General features: G+C 34.8%; 2 protein-coding genes across 2 annotated transcripts in view; one reads left to right on the plus strand and one right to left on the minus strand.

Annotated features, from left to right (window-relative positions):
- Positions 1-272: 272 nt before the first annotated feature.
- On the minus strand, positions 273-8,602 carry LOC132562536 (uncharacterized protein C8orf74 homolog). The gene is made up of 5 exons (XM_060227283.1): positions 8,552-8,602; positions 7,388-7,580; positions 6,421-6,833; positions 5,484-5,625; positions 273-963 (listed from the first exon to the last, which is right to left on the minus strand). The coding sequence occupies exons 1-5, from the start codon at positions 8,600-8,602 to the stop codon at positions 830-832; spliced, it is 933 nt and encodes a 310-aa protein (XP_060083266.1). The 3' UTR covers positions 273-829.
- A 1,234-nt stretch (positions 8,603-9,836) lies between these two features.
- Positions 9,837-14,589, plus strand: part of LOC132562518 (lipoxygenase homology domain-containing protein 1-like) — a 65,835-nt gene continuing 61,082 nt past the window's right edge. The window contains exons 1-5 of the mRNA XM_060227263.1: positions 9,837-10,625; positions 10,936-11,137; positions 11,795-11,958; positions 13,827-13,913; positions 14,208-14,340. Of these exons, the coding sequence (XP_060083246.1) occupies positions 9,837-10,625; positions 10,936-11,137; positions 11,795-11,958; positions 13,827-13,913; positions 14,208-14,340 (1,375 nt within the window). The remainder of the gene's footprint in view (positions 10,626-10,935; positions 11,138-11,794; positions 11,959-13,826; positions 13,914-14,207; positions 14,341-14,589) is intronic.

Below are 14,589 nucleotides of genomic sequence, written 5' to 3' on the forward strand. Positions count from 1 at the left end.
CCACATTTGATAAAATTTAACAATCTTCAAGAATATACTGTTTTTGACAAGGCATTACTCTTACACCTCTCATACCCCAACCTATTGAAATCACATTTAATCTGACTTGTAGCTTGTTGGATGCAGGAGAAATGTGACGGGTCCATAGAGGCATCAAATCTTGTTTATTTCTCAGAATTCACAAGCCAAAAGTATTAAAAAAAAACTTTCTTGTAGAATAATTAATCGGAAACTATCAACAAATTATGAAATATTGTGTAAACTTCCTGTATGCATTTTCATAATGTATTGAAGTTTTATGATATTGCTAACTACAAAATACAAAAAATATTTGGAATAGTTTATGACATGTAATTTTAACAATTTAGGCTATATAAATATAGCATTCACAGACACATAAATCACCCCTGACAATGGACATGTATTATCCAATTCAACTTGAATGACCGACACACAAATCTGCTGCTTTTCAAATACATGTTAGGAATTGTTAAAATCAGAGAATGTTTTATTGGTGGTTAGTCTGAACTATGTTAATTTTCTAGAAAGCGAAAACAATCTTCTAGAAAATCCCATTCAGACTTATTGTTCCTTGCAGAAACTAAATGTAAAAATGGATGAGCCCACCTAAGCACAAGCATCTCAAATGTAGGTGGTAACCTAATTTTCATTAATTGAAATATGATTTTGAAATGTCAACCAAGCACGATTTGTGATCCATCGTTCATCACAAAATGACTGAATAAAGTCTGTATTGCAACATTTATTACAGAATATCTACATTTGTTGTGAGCATATCTTAAATCCTGTCTTTCGTTGGGAGATGGTATCAGGATTTGGAGGCCCTACTCCTGCTTCTACTAGACCCTGCTGACTTTTTTCGGTCTTCCTTAGGACTTTTAGGTTTCCTCACAGGAGTCACTGCTGGTGTTTTCGGTTTCGTGTTGAATCTTGGAGGCTGGCCTGTAAGAGATACTTGACAAGATTAGTCTTCTACCATTACAATGACTTTGAATGAAATTAGCCGCAAAAAATTTGATTCAGACAAGAAAAAAATCAGGCTAAGTGATTTCAAATGAATAGAAAATGGGCAAAGATCTTGATTTCAACATACTTTAGTAACTGATGCATGTTTGTTGAGTTAAATCTATAGTTAAATTTCGCTCCGTTGAGGATAGTATATATATATGTAACTGGAGTTTAAACTTGGCTAAAGGATATGTATTGCCTTTAAAACTCAAATAACTTTATAACTTTGATAAGCAGAATTTGATAGCAGCCAATAATGACTACAGAAGATTTATCTCACACTACATTACACAAATTACACCTGTTTTCCTCTTCGATACCTTAGTTTTTGTCATGATATGTTTGTTGGATGTACATGAAGCTAACAATGCTTTAGATGTTTGAAAGCACTGACTAAAATAAAATCATGAGTGATGAAAAAGTAAAGCATGCTTTGTAATTAAATGTTGTGTAATATAATTTTTCATGCAATATATATGTATTCAATGTCAGTATGTATTTCTGTAGTAAATCTCGATTGACATGATCCACCTTTACCATTGTGACATGGAATGGATTTATCATGTTACCTTCTTGTTTACTGATCAAAACAACATTTGTATTAGCGTGTTGTTCTGTACCTATCTACCAACTGTTTTTTCTATATAAATGAGAATTTTAGTAAAACACATTCTCCCATTCCTGCTTTGGTATCATAGTACTTGTATTATTGGGCTTTGTGTTTTGTCACTCTATAAAGTTAAAATTGTGTAAGAAAATGACAAAAGAATTATTAATTATCACTCTAGAATAAAATTGTTACATCAAATGCCATTGAAGAAATTCACCATCCTATAACGTAAATGTTGTGTGTGGTGCCATTATCCACTATCATGGCGAGATCTTAAATTCACAGCAAACCTTATGGCAAACAAATCAATGAAGCAGTCAAATTTCACACCAAAACACAACTTATATCCATCAATATTTTATGAAAATGTCATCTTTATACTTTAAACAAAATTTAACTGTTTTCTGATGTGTTGACATGAACATGGAAGCAAATTGTGAAAAAAACATTACAAAGGAAATTACTCGTAATGTATGCATATAAAATTTCAAAACTAGATTTGTCCAGTTTGTTTGGAAGTGCTTAAACTTCTAAACCTCTCAATCAAAACCATGGTGTTTTACCTTGGTCATCAGATTTGAAAATTGGTTAATAATAGTGAAATGCTGAAATTGGTAGCCATTCATGATCCGAGTTACATTTATGTCATCAATAATCATTAGATTTTGTGATTAATTATTTGACAATTGTAACATACAGGACAATCTTTTTTCAGGGTGTTTTTCTTGCTATTTTTGACTAGGATATCAGCCTTGGATTTGACAACAATTTTTGTACTCAACCTCAGTCAACATATGTTTATCATTGTTACTGTATCAGTAATTGTTACAATTAGACTTCTGATTACTAATGTGAATGATAACTTTACTGAATACCCAAATTGTTAATATCACTCTTAAACATACTTTCCTGAATACTGATTGTTAATCTGAAAATGTACCAATTAGAAATATACATGATCACATATCTGTGTATACATTATGACATAGAGAATATATATAGATGGCTACATAATACACATATTTCCCCAACAGTTTGTTATACACATACAATAAGATATACCATGTGTTTTGTATATATAATAGCCCTGGTCAATGTCGCCTGTTATCCAGAAACAAACCAGTGCATTTGCTTCTATTGTAGCAAAAACAAAAAACATCAACAAATTCTGTATAAATGGCTGTGAGATTATTGAAATACTTACATCTCCTCGTCATCTACAAGTAGGTCTTAAAACGAACAACGATCATCAAAATTCATTGACACAGTCAAGCTAATAAATTCATACACTCCACCTGTTTTATAACAATGCGAAATGGCCAAAGCTTAACTGAAATCTGATATTCTTGTGAACTTCATGCTCCCCAACTACATTTACCATGATCTATTTGAATTTTGTCAACCTGCCCAAAAGTGTAGACTTAAAATTCTCCTCTATAGATATATATAACTGTTAGAAATGGAAAGTGGGATGGGATTATGTGAGGGAAATCAAAGAAATCCTACTCCTCCAGTAAACATTGATGTTCTTTAATGAAACTTAGTGTGGAGCATCCATATTCAGGAGGGCTTATTTTGCAAAAAAAAAAAAAAAAAAAAACATATGAGGATTAAAATGGGAAATGAATTCTTGCAGATCTAGTCTATACCTTTCCTTAAATGTTGAGGGATGTCTGAGGGGAAGGAATTGTAATCAAATCAGTTTTTGATGGTAGAGGTTAACGTGGGTGACATATATTCATACAATTTCCAAAAGGTTAAGGAGGTTGCTAAGTTAGAAAATCAACTATGGTCATACAAGTCTCTAGAGCTTAAGGGGGTAGTCATATAGGTGACAAACTTTATCAGAACAAGTCCCTGAATGGTAAGTGGGTAGTCATATAGGTGACAAACTATATCAGAACAAGTCCCTGAATGGTAAGTGGGTTTCCCTGTGGGTGACAAAACTATATCAGAACAAGTCCCTGAATGTTACGGGGGTTTCCCTGTGGGTGACAAAACTATATCAGAACAAGTCCCTGAATGGTAAGTGGGTTTCCCTGTGGGTGACAAAACTATATCAGAACAAGTCCCTGAATGTTACGGGGGTTTCCCTGTGGGTGACAAAACTATATCAGAACAAGTCCCTGAATGTTACGGGGGTTTCCCTGTGGGTGAAAACTATATCAGAACAAGTCCCTGAATGTTACGGGGTTTCCCTGTGGGTGACAAACTATATCAGAACAAGTCCCTGAATGTTACGGGGGTTTCCCTGTGGGTGACAAACTATATCAGATCAAGTCCCTGAATGTTACGGGGGTTTCCCTGTGGGTGACAAAACTATATCAGAACAAGTCCCTGAATGTTACGGGGTTTCCCTGTGGGTGACAAACTATATCAGAACAAGTCCCTGAATGTTACGGGGTTTCCCTGTGGGTGACAAACTATATTAGAACAAGTCCCTGAATGTTACGGGGGTTTCCTTGTGGGTGACAAACTATATCAGATCAAGTCCCTGAATGTTACGGGGGTTTCCCTGTGGGTGACAAAACTGTATCAGAACAAGTCCCTGAATGGTAAGTGGGTTTCCCTGTGGGTGACAAAACTATATCAGAACAAGTCCCTGAATGTTACGGGGGTTTCCCTGTGGGTGACAAACTATATCAGAACAAGTCCCTGAATGGTAAGTGGGTTTCCCTGTGGGTGACAAACTATATCAGAACAAGTCCCTGAATGTTACGGGGGTTTCCCTGTGGGTGACAAACTATGTCAGAACAAAACCCTGAATGTTACGGGGTTTCCCTGTGGGTGACAAACTATATCAGAACAAGTCCCTGAATGTTACCGGGTTTCCCTGTGGGTGACAAACTATATCAGAACAAGTCCCTGAATGTTACGGGGGTTTCCCTGTGGGTGACAAACTATATCAGATCAAGTCCCTGAATGTTACGGGGGTTTCCCTGTGGGTGACAAACTATGTCAGAACAAAACCCTGAATGTTACGGGGGTTTCCTTGTGGGTGACAATCTAAGCCAATACAAGTCCTTGAAGGACAAGGGGGTTTCCCTGTGGGTGACAAACTATGTCAGAACAAAACCCTGAATGTTACGGGGGTTTCCCTGTGGGTGACAATCTAAGCCAATACAAGTCCTTGAAGGACAAGGGGGTCATCAAGATGGTGATAATTATGTCTATAAAAGTTCCTGATGATTGAGGGGGTTCCTGTTCACAGAGAGAGCTACCTAGTCTAATGATAGAGAGTGGTGGATTTACATACATTGTACACAGGGAAACATTCACCTTTGCATAAAACTTTTCATTTTGACCCAATGTCAAATTCACCCTTACATATGAGTACATATAAACATGTTTCCACTGAAATTCAAACTTAGCTCAAATTTTATTTTATTGCAAAAAGGGTGAAACAGGTGAAAGATAAACTGCTGTGAACGTTTTCTTGTATTTAATAGACTAAAAATTAGGAGAAACATTGATTTGAGGAAGATAAACTTGATATCGATTAAACATTTGTAACAGATAACATATATGTGTATACCTCATGGCTATGAATATTTCATTATATAGCACAAAATGCAGGAGAATGTTAAAACTTACAGGTTATGCAATAGTAGCTAGCTGAGATTACAGAGTATATAAGTCAATAAATATTGATAGCATCAAATTAAATACTGCAAAAACCCATATAATGTACACTGGGTTTTTTGGAGAAATTTAAAGTCCAAAGTGTGATTGCCAATATAACATAGGTAAATGATTACATTATCTATGTGAGATATTTCTGATTTCTTTCTTGTGGGTTTAAATTATGCAAAGATTAGGAGGGTTGTTCCTTTTCCAGACTTACCCATGTTAGCAGGACGAGGAATGCTTGTCTTCTCCAGCTTAAGTTCCAGATCCTCTTTCATGTCGTTTATGTTGTTTTTCATCTTATCCAACAATGCACTGGTATGTGCTTGTAAAACCTCTCGGATTATTTCTCCTACTTTCTACAATCAACAAAAAAAGTTAAAGGAATTAGTGAAAATTTGAAACTGCAATCCATTTTAACAGCATTTTCTTTTGAAACTTTATTCAAAGAGAAAAATTCAATATGATATTTACTTTCATATGCATGTCAAAAATTTTGACAGGATGCACTAGTACATGTATCATGGTAAGGCATAGTCCCTCATTCAGTGTAAGCTTTAATTTGTATGGAGTTCTTCCATAGTTCTGTTTCTATTTTGGTAGGCTTGATTATCATGACATGAAGTTGTGAATTCTTGAATGACAGCTGATTGAACAACTTTTTGTTTAGGTATTTCTATGGGGTTCCCGCCCCTCCCCACTCTTTCGTTTTGATTCGATAGATTGCAAGTTCTTTTTATTGTCTTTTATTTCTTTTTTTATTCTATCACTATTTTCATCTTTTCTGTAGATCTCTTGAAGTTTCTGACTGATCTCTTTCCAACTTGTTACACTTTTTCACTTAAATATATATCACTGTTTCCACTATGTTATTTTGACTCAAGGAGTTTTGGAAGAGTTATTGCCCTTTGTTTTTTCCAGCTTTTGTTGATCTCTTGATATATCCCCTCACTTAGTTTACAACAGATATTGCATAAATTGGTAGATTTTATTATAGTGACATGAAATTGTGCAGTTCTATTCATTGAGATACAATAATGTGTTTCTCTTCAGTAAGGGAAGGGCATATGTCGTTCTGCACTGCAATTTTCTTGTTAAAAGCAAAGAATCAGTTTAAACAAATCTTCCAAAAAGTTATTTTATTTCTACTCTACCTCTTTATTTAATGGCTGTTGTTCCTGACTTTCTGTAATTTTTTTCATCATCTGCTCTTTCTGTTTACCAGCTTCTGCAGCCTGAATCTCCCGCTTAGCAGCCCTCTGCTCCGCACAATCTCTCTCCCTTTGTTGTACTGCTTCATACTTCTGATTATATTCCCAAATACGTTTTTCTTTGGCTGTCTTTAAGGCTTCTGAGCACGATGATGGAGGTGTATGAATCTCTAGTTGGACATTGGGTACCCGACTCTCACGATCATGTGTAAATACATATTGGAATAATCTGTATTGCCTCATGAATGTCAAAAACACATACTCTGCATAAACTTTGTAATTTCTTGTAGCTAAAACAAAGCCCAGTTCTTCTGATTTCTGTTTGAATATTTCCAATGTATCTGGAAGACTTTTACCTGGAATATTGAAGACGATATATCAGAATCAAACAAAACAAAATAAAAATTAAAGAATTTATTTTTTAGCTATTGAAGTAAAGAATTTAGTAAATATCAGTTCAGCAATCAAACCTCTTTATGCTCTATTACTTGTAAAAGTAACATTTGATGTTGTGAAGGAATTAGTTTAACAGTCAATATGTCAGTCAGAATCGAACTGACCTACCTAAGATTTTACTGTTAAATTAGATAACAAACATCACATTACACACTAAAACATGTTATATTTACCAGCAAAGCTCAGTGTCATTGATGTTGACTGTAAATGGCGCAGAAGTGCAGTTTTATGATTTCATTAATACATTTTACACACTTTGCTATCCTATGCAGATCCTTGTTCAATTTTTACCTACCATGATCATTAAAAAGGAACAATCATTTAAATTTTGACAACTTTAACATAGCAATTCATAATAAAATGACAGGTGATCCATGTCATTAGGTTTGTATATTTATATAGTCTTAAGAGTAACAATGTCATGTCAATGTAAATCTTAATCATCCTTGCATACCTATAGATTCCTGTAACAGTTGTTCGGAGAAGTCCACAGCTGCACACACCTGGTCCCAGGAAAAGCCCTTCTCAACAGCAAACATAAGGCACTCATAAAGGAAATCCAAATGGATATCATGGCGCATAGCCAGCTCTGCATTGAAGGGCTGCCATCCTAAGTGTTTTAGGAGACTTTGCTTCCCTTTTTCTTTCTGAAGAAAAATAAATAAATAGAAATGCCACATGGTTTAATATAATATAGCTTTGTATCTAGGAAGGATTTTTTTAAATAGTTATCCTATTTTAGTATAATTACATAAATGGCCATGGGAAGCATCAATCATACATATTTTTAACTTAACTAAAAGCAAACTACAATATTATGTCAACACTTTTAATCTTAGAATAATTATCTAGCAATGTTTGCATCCCTCCTTGCAATGTGTTTGCCCACGAACACTGCATCAACCCAGGTTATATAGCCCCTCCAACAAAGCCTTTCACTCTCCTAGCATGTACTTGATTGGTGTACTGAATCAAATTTAGCAGGAAAGATTACTGTATCCCCACCGTGGGTCACACCTTTGACCCCTGGCTTAGCTAAATGGAATTTCCCTCTAGCATGAAGCTAAAATGCTACCATACCTCTATATAAATTAAAACCTGTCACAAATAGAAAGTGTATAGTTATTGATATGATGAAACTGGGTATATTAAAAGCATGTATAAACGTTGTTTTTGTACAGTTTTACCGCTACTGAGAACCCATGCTATTTTTTCAACTATATATACAAACACATAACGGTCCGGAATCGATGTCGAGACAATACAACTACTTGGCAGAAAATATGACTACTACACAATTTTCCGATCTTTGGAAAAAAAAATCAGAAAAAAACAGACAAAACAAAATTTGATATATTTCATACGACGACTTTCATTTTTCAATTATAAATGTAAATAATTGCATCAAATCAATATTTGGCGTAACGTAAATTTAGGTGTCATACACATTTTCTTCGATAGCACGATCAACTTTCGCTTTCGACGCATATGAATGTGGTTAACACGCATGATAAATTGTTTGGCACTAAATATATTCAGAGAAATAAAATAGAAGTTTCATTTTAAGATGAAGGTGATTTGTTTCAGCCAAAATGCTCATGCGAAGCAGTCAACATACCGAAAGACTTGCGACGTGCTGTGCAGCAGTTGTTGACAGAATCGCCGCCATTTTGTTGCTACCAAGCTTTTAACGCGATTCTCGTAAAATCTCGACTTTGTTAACTACATTATTTGCAAGATAATGCGAAACATAGATCATAGTATACTTCATATTTTCAACATGGCAAAAATGGAAATTTGAAAAAACAAAATTGACGTTATGAATGGACAAATAACAGAAAATAATTGTTTGCCGATCTATTGTAAAACAAAATCACGTGATTAGAAACGAGATTAACCGCCTGCTTCATGTGGATTACTTTCCAGTAACGATAGTAAACAACAAGGAAATGTCATCCTACTTCAGACAAGGTAAAACTAAAGATAGAGATGCACTGCCAACCTCTAGATTAGTTCTATCGCGCGTGTTAACAGAATTTCTTCTTTAACTAATTCACATAATGTTGTCAGTGAACAAAAATGTGCATGCCCGCGAAACGCAATACATGTTGAACAAGTTCATTTTTCCAGATCTCGTTTTAAAAAGTGAGACACTGATGGTTGAATGTTTCCTTAAATGCGTAAATGCACTTGTTTTTCTTGTTTACCGAATAGCATAACGATCTGTCTGTGTAAATCGTAAGGGGAATTAAGGTACCTGTTACTTGATATTAGGAATGCAAAAGAAGATGTACAATTATGCCATATTATATTTGTCCATTTTTAGCCGAATAAACAATGAATCATTGAACCAGCTTGGATTGATCTATGTTTCAATATCTTTCAATTATGGATTAATCCTGATTTTATGTATTTGAATTCTTAAAATCCTTTGACAAGTGTTCCATTCATCTACATCCTGTATAAAAAAAATTATAATTTTCCTGATGTTTAGCCTCGATTAATCAATGTCATGCTGTGGCCTCTGCTTTGGGTTATACATCATTGTTTATCGCAAAGATTGTCTACACCATTCAGTAGACGGTATTTGGATAATATCACTCCTTCTATGTGTATGTATTTGGGGGATAGTGATTCTAGAATTTGAAGCGTTTCACTGTTTGATTTATCCTTGAGATCATACTACATTTTTGTGGTGTGTTGTTTGACTCAATAGCTTGTATCCTTTATAAATAAAGGACTCCATGTCTTTAGAGTCTAAATATGGTCATAATAAGGCTTTATATAAAGACATGAACATTAATAGGTAACCCTGTTATTATGAACTTCATGAAATGTCTATTATGAAGTTAATATGTTTGTTGATATACATTTAGGTGGATGACTGGAAGAGTTCCAAACTAATGGCAGACACTGATACCATGGACTCCAAAGGGAGGGAGGAGTTGGACCCTACCTCCCAGAATACAAAGGAGGAAAGGAAGCAGTTTCGAATAGTCAAACCAAAAACACGCAAGCTCAAACCTTTGTTTGAATCAGATTCACAGAGTGTGGAGGAGGGAAGGAATCGTAAAGATCAAATTCATCACAGTCGCACATCTTTGACTGCCCCAACACAAGCAAAAATATGTTACTTCTACAAAGATGATGATTACACTTTCAAGTCATTGAAAGTAGCAGTCAGTGACCGTAAATACAAGAGATTTGATTCCCTCTTTAGTGAATTAACAAAAAGAATGCCAGGTTTAAACTATGGTGTTAGAAGCATTTTCACACCACGAGGAAAAAACAGAGTTGAAAGTTTCGATCAGTTGACGAATGAGCAAAAATACATCTGTTCAACTAAGCGACATACACTGAAAGGTTTGGATTTAGACAGACTAGATAACCGTGAAATGTGGCACTCAACTCGTCCTCCAAGTGGACGTAGGGCATATAACCGTCTGGTGAGGGACTCTCGGTTACGAGAAAGTAAAGTGAGAAAAACAGGAAAACGAGACCCTCAGATGGCATATGCTTATTATTATTCCATGCCTAAAAAAGTTACCATTATGAGGAATGGAGACCCAACAAATCGTCATGTCATGATATTTAACAGAAAGACTGCCCAGACATTTGACCAAGTGCGAGATGACATGGGAGATGTAGTGAAATGTTCAGCCATGAGAATTTACACCATTGATGGAAAGGAGGTTTGTATTTACTAAAGAACACTTATACAAATCGATGCATTAACATCACTGAACAGGCAACTTAATTTTGATTTCTTAAACTGTTAGTGTTGGCAGAATATCAGATTTTCATGGGTAATACCTATAAATCAAAGTCCATGTTACATTTACTCTTTCATTGTTCCATAAATAAATGTGAGATTGCTAATAAAAGAATTGTTTACATACTCTAATGGATCCTGATGATGAGATTTGTAACAATACTACTCAATATTTGCAGCAAATGATGCCCTTTTCCTCCTGATCATTATGGTTTGATAAATTTTAACAGATACGGAATTTACAGCAATTGATGAACGGCCCAGATGTAATGATAGTAGGAGGTAAAGAACCATTCCGTCACATGGAGGGGGTTTCATTCACACCTCGACAGTCCAGACTCGCCTTTTCTCGTGGGGGCCTCAGCACTCGAGGAGGGTCTGACATGATTGCCAGGAAAATGCAAGAACGAAGAGAGAGATTAAAGAAAACTCGTAAGTATTATTTTAGAATTTCAAAGTAAACAAATGAGTTGTACATTTGGGAGAATCAGGTTATGTAGATAGGTTCTTGGTGGTCTGTATTCAATTGGTATTCATCAAAATCAAAATGTAATATTATATCACTTTGCAAACCTCATGTTTCCTACTTTAAAATCTTTCACCTGCTAGTTGAGATCACCCTATTTCATCCCAAAGGGGTTGTAAGATTAAATCAGTATTTTATCACTGCATTGGTGAATGGTGGGGACCCAATGGTACTGTATCTGTGACAACAGGTGATTTAAGAGTACCCAATAGTAATTGGTTAGCATTTGTCTCCGTGGCAACATATGATCGAGTGCTGGACATTCACCAGCATTGTGGGTCTCTCATATGTGATGGCCAGCATGAACTGTAAAGACTTTGTAGAAAGAAGAGTATAAAGAGTTTGAAAATACAATGTATTGTATAACATTTAAGATTAATGTTCTGCAAAATATTTTGCCAACCACTTCAGTGTTAAGATTGAGCACAAGTGAGAATTCACATACTCAAGATTACTTGACTTACTCTGACAACCAGACAACTGAATACATGTAGTTTATTTGACAAACCTGTTACCCCTCTATATGTTAACAAATAACCATAACCATACATTGCCGTTTTCAGAGGGTAAATGGAAGGTCCTAGTCCAGACCAACAAACACCCGTCTACTGGAACACCAGCTCAAGTAACGCTGACTGTGTATGGACACAAGGGAAATTCTGGACCCATTGCTCTTGGAAATGGAGATGGCACCCAATTTAAAAGTGGGAACATGGATACATTTGATGTATGTATGGGGACTACTATTGTTGGGGAAAAGCTAAAAGATTGATTGTTTGATCAGCCTTCCTCCAAGAGGTGATGATCAGTTTTTGTATATTTGGTAATCTTTGTGGAGGGTTTAATTTCACTTTGTTTGTGATCGTTAAGGATTGCAAATATGCAACATAGATTTTACTGTTTATCAAAAAATGCTGTCCTGTTTATAGCTGAAGAATAAATTGCTTGAAATTTGATGTTGTGAAATATCTCTAACCTTGATAACTGAAAAATATCTAACAGTACTACAGTATAAAATTGATGGTATTGTAAAATTGTTCCTGGGATCAATTCTTCTATTATATCAATAACACCTGAAAATTTGTATGTTGGGGTTATTCATGGAAACTCTTGATTTAGTCAAATGAGCCATTATTGATTAAATAGATTAGTCAAACAATGCTTAGTCACATTATCATATTACAAATAGACCTGGTTTCCTTATTCAATCATCTAAAAAGGAATATAAGTGGGAGGGAGAGTTTTTTCACTTAATTTCAGTAAAGCAAATGTGTTCTGTAAACATACACATTCAGTAACATATGTAAAAATGAACTCATTCATGTACATCATTTTTATCACAATAAGGGAAAACATCAAAAGAAAAAAATGACTGAAATTTTTTCCACAGAAAATAACAATAGGCTATTCGTACTGAGTACGTTTAGCCTAAAAACCTTTTATAGAACTGCTACATAATGAAAGAAACAATAAATGTAGGATTCAATGAACTTTCATCCTTATTTGTTTTCTGCTGAGGAAGTTTTGGCAAGTAGAAAACCTGGATCATATCATTATTTCATTATGATTAATGAAGGTTTTATTATCCAAGGTTGTAGTACAACAGATGCTTCAGTGATTAATACTTTTCAATAAAATTTATATGGAAGCACAGTCTTGGGCTTAACAGTGTCTAAAATTGGCTGAAAACATAAGGAGGGTTGAAATGGAAGAAGGAAGGAAAAAAGCAATACAATTATTTTGTTGGTCATATTTACAAATGGTCAGTTAAGTTACCTTCCTGAGACTTTTAAAGAACATGAATATAGATTATTGTGCTCAATGACTGGAAAGTTGAATTGTTTAGCAAACATGTGAAATTATTAGTCTTTTGTTTTATTAGATATTTAAAGGTCAAAGCATGCAATGACATTTACTTATATAGCTGATGAAACATAAGATTCACTTCTTTTTATTGGGAAGTTTTAGATTTATCAAATATTTTCGCATAATTTTTAACATTTGCTATTTACACACGAGCTTCCTACATAAATTATTTTTTATCCAAATTTAACAAAAAACTCCCACAATTGTAATAGAATGTGTGATCTCATTCTATAGGTGTCTGTAGGATCATAGTAGGAATTATAATGGTATGTGCGACTTCATTCTACAGCTGCCTGTAGGATCATAGTAGGAATTATAATGGTATGTATGACCTCATTCTACAGCTGCCTGTAGGATCATAGTAGGAATTGTAATAGAATGTGTGACCTCATTCTACAGGTGTCTGTAGGATCATAGTAGGAATTATAATGGTATGTACGACCTCATTCTACAGCTGCCTGTAGGATCATAGTAGGAATTGTAATAGAATGTGTGACCTCATTCTACAGCTGCCTGTAGGATCATAGTAGGAATTGTAATAGAATGTGTGACCTCATTCTATAGGTGTCTGTAGGATCATAGTAAGAATTATAATGGTATGTGCGACTTCATTCTATAGGTGTCTGTAGGATCATAGTAGGAATTGTAATAGAATGTGTGACCTCATTCTATAGGTGTCTGTAGGATCATAGTAAGAATTATAATGGTATGTGCGACTTCATTCTATAGGTGTCTGTAGGATCAATAGGAGAGATATACAAGATTCGCATTGGACATGACAACTCTGGAGACAACCCAGGATGGCTCTGCGATGAGGTTAGTTACAGATATTAAATGTAAGATTAAAAAAAAACCAATAGAGTTTCTAGAGATTTTTTATATTTTTGTAATGTATTTTCTTTTCAATCTACTGTTTTGAAACTTAGTAAATAAGAAATTCAAAATTACTAGTAAACTTTGTCTTTTCAAGTATAGATTTGAAAAAATTATTAAATGAGATATATAATACAAAAAGACTTTAGGTGTGAACTAAAAAAATGAACGTGAAAATATTTGGTTGTAATAAATCTTGTATATAATGATAAATCCTTGTTCAATGTTTGATATCAGGTAAAAATGATGGACACACACAGTGGTGAAGAGCTGAGATTTGAGTGTCACAGGTGGATGGCTCGAGACGAGGATGACATGGAGATCTGTCGAGAAATGCCTGCTGTGCGTAAGAGGGAGCCCATACTACCAGGTGTGTGGACAAATCTGTACCATACTGTCAAAAGTGGAAAGCTGTATAGGGCAAAAAGAGAATCAGATCACAGTTCAGTTTTACAGTTCCATCGGGGCATTGGAAAGTCATAAGGTCAAAGGTGAATTTAAAGTAAAACCTCATACACTAGAGGTCATTTATTTCTCTTTGAACCTGTAAAAGTAAGAGAGAAAAAAGGTCAAATCTCATATAATATAGGGTATTCACGTCATCTAGGCAGGAGGAAAG

This window comes from Ylistrum balloti, unplaced genomic scaffold (assembly GCF_031769215.1).
Source record: "Ylistrum balloti isolate Yb309-2 unplaced genomic scaffold, AGI_CSIRO_Ybal_v1 Utg371442, whole genome shotgun sequence".
NCBI lineage: Eukaryota > Metazoa > Mollusca > Bivalvia > Pectinida > Pectinidae > Ylistrum > Ylistrum balloti.